Below are 7,592 nucleotides of genomic sequence, written 5' to 3' on the forward strand. Positions count from 1 at the left end.
TTTTAATTCATTTTATTGGATTAGTTCTTTTTTTGGACAACACCACCACCATCCTAATTTATTTTAAAAAATCTCATCCATCCCACCACTATCGGACATAAACCAAGTCATTTTTCATCATTTAGCACAGTCAGTCAGATGTACAATCAAACAACATGATTTCTTTCCCAGTCAGAAAACTTTCCCAGACAGAAACTATCAAACTGGACCTTACTCCAAAAACAATTTAACAATCCACCGTAACATGGATAAAAATTTAATTCCTACAACATTCTAAGTCATAAGATATTAGAGTAAACTAGAGTGATATTACCCCTGTTTTGCGGGGCCGTAATCTCTTTTATTAGGCAAGGGCTATTTTTTATTTTTTGAAATATATAAACCGTTTCTGTAAAAAAATATGCACATGGATCCTTTCTGTAATACAAAGACAATTTTTGTAATTTATTTTTTACACAGAGACCAAACCTATCAACATACGTAGGGGTGGGAATCGATTCGATTTTTTGGTTTTTCGGTTTCCTTGGTTTGAAAACTTTTTTTGTCCAATTCGAAAACCAAACCAAATCGAATTCAAATTCGCTAGACCAAACCGAAAACCAAATTCTAATTCGGTTTGGTTCGGTTTGAAAACCGAAGAAACCAAATATTAACTTAAAAAAATTTAAAACATAAATTAAAATGTTTTTAACATAAAAACCTAAGGTTGCAAACAGAAAGATCTAAAGTTTCATACAAAATGATCCAAAGAGTAAATGGGTTAAAATGAATTTTACTTTATAATTAATACTTTTATTTAATATAAAATATAAAATATATATTTTAATTAATTGATTTATGAAATTCGGTTTTTCGGTTCGGTTTTGTTTAAACTTCATGAGACCGAAACTCGAACAAAAAACCAAATTCACAATTCGGTTTGGTCTCAAACCAAACCAAAAACCGAATTTGAATATGGTTCGGTCTGAAATTGATTTCGGTTCGATTTGGCTTTCCGGTTTTTCGGTTCTGGACCAAATAATTCTCACCCCTAAACATACGAAAGTCTTAAACATATGAACCGTTTCTGTAAAATAAATTGCATACCTTTTCTATAAATTAGTATATATTCATTTCCCGATTGTAATTAATATATATAATAATTACATAAATGGTCATTGTGCTTGTCAAGTAATTGTATTGTCAAGTCAAATATTTTCTCTTCTAACCATATGATTCGTATATTTGTCATTTGTTACAAAGAAGGTCGGTAAATTAACTATGGCATAAAAATGATTGAAGTATGTTTATTTATTTTCTTTTAATATATTTTTACTATTTTTTTTAAATGATATTAAATGTAACCCCCCCACCACCCCACTCACTCTTACCCTCCCTCCATCACATATCTTTCTCTCCTCAACTAATCACCATCATCTCTTGCTCTCTCATCATTCTCAAACACATTATCTCTCGCTTTCTACATATTATAGAAACGGTTAAGCTGAGGTGCAACTATAAGGTTGTGGAAAACACGTATAATAATTGGATTGAACTGGTTAAGTAAGTTGGAGGTGAAGTCATTTCGTAAGTTTGTGTGTGTAAGTTTAAGTGTAAGTGAGTGTGCGCGTATGTGTTTTTTAGTTGTAAGCAATTACACTGAAATTGAAGAAGTCGAATGTAACAACAAAGTATTACTTATTGTACTCTTTTACATCAAGTTTAGTGGTTGAACCTCGAATGGTCCACGCTGTAGGTTGAAACATGGTTAAATTTTTGTCCAACAATGCTCGTTTGATCGGTTGTAGGAAGCAATGAGGAAGACGCTTTGAATACAAAAAAGAAAGAGGGTTAAAACTAATAGGCATAGTTACAAAGACTATTGGCAAAATGACGTTGTCCTCACATAAGTGAGACTCAGGGTCGACCCTAAGCATATGTCGGGTGTGCAACCGCACAAGCCAGTGTTGTTTAGGGGCCTAATTTTGTATTTTCTATACTATATATTTTATATATAAACATTTTTTAGAATCATATAATAAAGACCTAGTTATGGAGTTGGATAAAACGTCTGGCTTTCAAAGCTTGTGGTGCAAGTTAGAAACTTGGTGGTAACGATTGTGGTTTTTTATTTTACGTTTTTATTCCACCTCCATCCCTGAAATTGAACCATACATTAGCATATTAGTTTAGATTTTTTATTTTTTATTTTCTAATTATTACTTATAATTCATGAATCATAATTCTTATGTATTAATGAATTCAAATGAAAAAATATATATATTTAGGGGTTATTTTTTAGTCTTTGTATAGGGACCCTAAACTCAACGGACCAGACCTAATGGGACTAGAAATGATAGATTTGCACTCGTTTGGTAGGCAGACGAACATCAAAAATCAACAACATTAAAACCCATTTGGATTTCAAAAAAGAGTCTAAAAAAGGCAGAAGAATGTATCGAACCTGAACAACATTAGTAACAAACACCTAAGTTTTTAAACGATTTGTGAACTACCTTGTACTTATCTCTGGCGGTGAATGAAGCATGCGTGAGTCGCACTATCGTAGGGCAGAGTCCCAAAAAAATTATACTACCATTTTTTAAGGGGTATCCCAGGCTACCCCGGGCTCCAAGGTGGATCCACCTATGTTGGTGGGTATACAGTAACGCCTAGTTTCCGAGTTGTAGCAGAGAAAAGAAAGTAAGGAGGAAAAAGAAAAGAAAGTAAAAGAAAAAAAAAATCCGAAAGAAGTGGAAATAAAAATTAAAGATTTTGTTATTTCTCTCCAAATTCTTTAAAATCGGAAGGAAAGTGATCATTCCATTTCCTTACACTTTCTTCACACTTCCACCAATTTTGTTTTATTTTTTATTTTTTTTCCTTTGTTAACTGCCAAAGCCGAAAGAGATGTGAAGTGTGGTGTGCTCATGTGGAGTGATGTGAGGCAAGGTGAACACTGCCCCTTTTTTTTTTCCTAACCAGGGTAAGAATCACTACACTCCGCCACAATTTCCCTCTACTTTTCCATTTGTACCATATAAGAGATTTTAATATATAAAAATTAATAGATATTGAAGTAACAGAAAAAACGTAAAAATGATACAAGATTTTACACCCCACAACATTAGAAAACATAAGGGTATTAAAGACTACACCCAATAGCATTACAAGTTTCTTTTATTTTGTGATATTTGTCATCCTCTCCCATAAAATATAAATATCATTTAAGGGTTAAGTTATTCTTAAATGGTCCTATATTTGCATTTGCATGTTAACTTTTTTCTGTCTAAAATCTTTCACTCCAAACACCTAGACATTTCGTCTATATATAATATGTACATTTTAACATTCATATATACATATTTACTCTTATGCATGTTAAAAAACAATTTTTTTTCTTTTGTGTTGCCGAGTTGAAGAGAAGTGGAAGGAAAGTTAAACATTTTGTTCTTTCTTTCAAAATCCTTCCAAATCGGAAGAAAAGTTAGGAGGGAAAGTGATCATTCTATTTCCTTCCACTTCCTTATAGAACTCGGAAACACAAATTTCTTTACTTTCCTCTTACTTCCACCAATTTTCTTTCTTTTCTCTCCTTAAATTGAACTCGGGAACAGGGTAAATGCTATTTATCGAAACAACTTTTAGGGGGTGTTTGGGTGAGCTTTTTCTCTTTAAAAGTCATTTTCACAAAAGATCTTATTGACTTTTAACTTTTGCCAAAAAGAAGTTTTAAAAATATGTTTGGAATAACTTTTAACCTTTTACCTTTTAAAACCCCAAAAGTCAACAAAAGTTAGCATTTCGTGACTTTTAGAAAAGGAGTATTTTCTTCTTGGCCAAAAGCTATTCTAAAAGAACTTTTAAAGTTCTCAAACATTTTATTAAACTTTTTAACTTTTTAAAAAAGAAAAAGATAAAAAGTCATTTTAAAAGCCAACCCAAACACCCTCTTAGTGATTTTATTTTTATAAATCTCTTTTTACGAATTTACCCTCAGTTCTTCTCCCATCTCGCAGACAGCAGACTCCCACCCTGGCCTTCTTTCCCTTTCTTTCAGCCGCATCCCTTCTCCCCAGTTCTTCGCCGTCGTCTCCATACATCATTCCCGTTCTCCGCCGTCTCCATTCATCACTCTATTCATCGCCTTCACCATTACATCGCTTCCCTTCATCGCCGTCGCCATCATAGTTGATGCAGATGGAAACCTGGCCATAGTTGCATATGATCGATCAGTCCGTTGAGTTTTTCTCCAATATTCTCACCATCGGCAATTTCTTTTCATCATCACATATGCACAATAGTTCTGCAAGTTACAATTTACCAAATAGAATTGAAATTTCAGAGAGGGAGACTAGGGTTTCAAGTTAAATCAATTAATTTTCAGGTATGAATTCTGTAGTCTTCGGTTTAGTTTTGTTGAATCAAATAATAAACTTTGTCACTGTAGTATACCAGAATCCTTTTTTTAGGATATTCCTAGTCCACTTGTAAATTTAGAGTTGGACATCAACGAAACAATTGCTCTGTTGTGGAGTAGTTTTCATGTACTTTAGTACTCTTATTGATGCATGACATGTTGTAACATGAGACTCTTTGAAGATTTGGCTTTAGCTTCTAAGCAACAAATTACAAAAAATATCTAACCAACATTGGTTGCAATTGGAGATGATGAAATAAATGATCATGATCTCAACTACGATTAATGTGTAGAGGTAATGTCATTAAAATAATGATCGATATATTTAAAATGGAACAATTTAGGATGTAAATACTTAGTATGCTTTGTTTAGTTTTACCCATTTGACGCTTTATTAATAACATATACAAGAAAGAGCAAACATACTTCCATTGCTTTGTTCATTATAGCATCTTACATTCATTTCTTTCTATTAGATTATTACAACTGTGTACTTTATTTTTCTTCTTATACAAATCTATCCAGTTAAAGCATCATGCTTTTAATTTTATCGAACTATAAATACTTTGTATATGGATGACACTGCTGTAATTAGGTAGTTTTGTCAAAGTACAATGCTGTAACAGGAAGAAACGAAAGCAGGATGCTATAATAAACAAATAAATAAAAGCACATTGCTATTTCTTGCATTTAACCCTAAATTGTAACCCAAATCTTTCTGTTTTCACCTAAACATGGTTGAAATTTCCATCAGTTATCATTGAAGGGATATTGTTATTAACACAGGATCAATGGAGGAGTCAGCACAGAGAAAAGAAAGACTAAAAGCCATGCGAATGGAAGCTTCTTCTCAGGAGGGGCCCACTTACAATGAAGGGGGTGAGCCATCAGCGGTTAGCCTCTCGAACCCACTTCTTGAACCCATGGCTAACCCCAATAGTCAGGTGCACCCATCGGGTCAGAGTTTTAATTATTACACTAACCCAATGGCTGCATACTCTGGGAACAAACAGAAGACCAAGGTCAACCCTCAGATATCACACGACTATTCATCAACACTGCCAAGTAATACCATTTTCTAATCTTTTTTTTTGGTATCTTTCTTATGCGTGACTTATCTTGACTTAATGGACTTAGTGGAGACATGACTTGATCTGATAAGCACTTAAGCTATGTGAAGGTGTTTCTTTTGACTTAATTCAAAAAGAACGACTTAATATCAGAAAGCCATGAAGTCCCAACTTTTTACAAATTTACCCTCATTTATTTTTTCTTCCATTTCCTTTCCCAATGTGTGTCGTCTTTTTCTTAAGTAGTTTTTAGACATTATTTGTTCAATTAACTTTTTTATGGGGAGAAAATATTCGAGAAAATGACTGCACTTAAGGAGCACATAAATGGGGGCAAATATAATTTTTTTTAAACAAGTTGATTTAAAAGAACACCAAACTATGCAGTGTTTCATTTATTTTTAAACGCAAGGGTAAATGATTTTTTATTTATATTCAGACGGTTTATTCAGCCCAAAAATGAAACATATTTTATAAAGATTTTAGTTGATAAAGAACAGCCCCTAAGTCTTGTCTCCATTAACTAAAAAAGAAACAACACTTTATTACACTTTGACATAACATTTTATATTTTTACTCTCATTTATATTTTTCCTTCTATTTCCCTGAGCATGTCATCATTTTCTTAAATATATTTTCAAACAAAATGGTGCCCATAATTTTAAAATATTATATATTCAAAACATAATAGTCGTAGCTTACTTACAATGATAGTGAATTGTTCTTGTTAATACTATTAAAATTATATATATTTTTTCAACAGGGCCACAAACGAATGACATGTTTCCTTCACCTTCCTTCCAAGCCCGTTTAAATCACTCACCAATTCCCAGAATGCAGCCACCACCACATGGACAATATCAAAACCCTAATTTTTCTTATACACCCAATACCCCACAACCACAAGGTGGGTACCCTAGCCCTGGACCCTACCGTGGTCCCCACTTCACCAGTGGGCCAGACCATGGCAACTACCCTAGTCCAGGGCCAAGGTACCCTTTTCCTGGCCCTAGTCCAGGAAGAGGGTACAGATACCCTAGTCCTGGACCCCACCTCAACCATGGTCCAGGTCCAGGACCAGGGTACCCTACCTCTACCTATGGTCCTAACCAAGGACGAGGTCAATGGTTTGGGAATAACATGAGCTCGGGCAGGGGTATGGGCAGGGGTAGGTGGTCAGGACAAGGACAGGGTGGAGGGCGTGGGGCCCACAATAATGTGACGGCAGAAAATCGGCCGGATCTTTTTTACAACAAGTCAATGGTGGAAGACCCATGGAAGTTTCTAGAACCTGTGGTTTGGAAGTCACAAAAGAAACCAAAGCCTTGGCTTCTCTATTCTTCTAACACAAAAAAACAGAGAGTCTCACCTTCAAGACATCAGCAACAGCAGTCTGGTTCTCAACCAAGCCTTGCAGAAATCTTGGCTGCATCGTTTAATGAAGCTGCAACTGGTGAACAGGATGCTGCTCAATGATTTTTTTAGGGTTGTGAATATTTGAATTTTTGGTTGAATTTGTTTTTGGGAAATTAAAGTAATCCAGTAAACTTGTATGGATTTTTTTTTTAGTTTGTAAGTTTTGTTGTTTAGGAAATAGTTTAACTGTGACAAGAGTATGTAGAAGTTTATTTGAGCGAGCCTATGCAATCATTATGAAGTCAATAGACTTATGTTAAGATGATGTTAATTTTGTTTAGTTTGTCAGATAAATATCTTTGTTCAGAATGTGATAATATTTTTATATATTTTCTTTCCATATGTTTTTAAAGAGACATAATATATGATTTAATCCTAAAACAAACAACTTTAACGGGTATGAGAGGACATATATCAAGCTTTAGTAATATTTAGATATTTCTTTTAAAATATATATTAGTAATCATCGGCATAATAAAAAAAACTCTCTCATACCCGTTAAAGTTGTTTTCCAAAAACTTCAAAGGTCTTAATGTGTTTTAGGGTTAAATCATATTTTTTTTTTCATGTAGTTAAAGATGTTAAATTCTATTTTATATAAATTTCATGCTAAATGATATTAAAGATGTTAAATTAATTACATATATGTTGCATTTCATACATGGGGTTCATGACTGAGATGAATTTGTATGGGTTCGGATACTTTA

General features: G+C 33.6%; 1 protein-coding gene across 1 annotated transcript; it reads left to right on the plus strand.

Moving 5' to 3' along the window:
• The first annotated feature begins 3,970 nt into the window (after window positions 1–3,970).
• SIC (hydroxyproline-rich glycoprotein family protein) lies at window positions 3,971–7,150 on the plus strand. Its single transcript, XM_079087032.1, has 3 exons — window positions 3,971–4,366; window positions 5,186–5,464; window positions 6,233–7,150. The coding sequence occupies exons 2-3, from the start codon at window positions 5,191–5,193 to the stop codon at window positions 6,943–6,945; spliced, it is 987 nt and encodes a 328-aa protein (XP_078943158.1). The 5' UTR covers window positions 3,971–4,366; window positions 5,186–5,190; the 3' UTR covers window positions 6,946–7,150.
• Window positions 7,151–7,592: the final 442 nt, after the last annotated feature.

Source organism: Lactuca virosa, chromosome 3 (assembly GCF_052849685.1).
Source record: "Lactuca virosa cultivar CGN04683 chromosome 3, Lactuca_virosa_CGN04683_v6, whole genome shotgun sequence".
Taxonomy (NCBI): domain Eukaryota; kingdom Viridiplantae; phylum Streptophyta; class Magnoliopsida; order Asterales; family Asteraceae; genus Lactuca; species Lactuca virosa.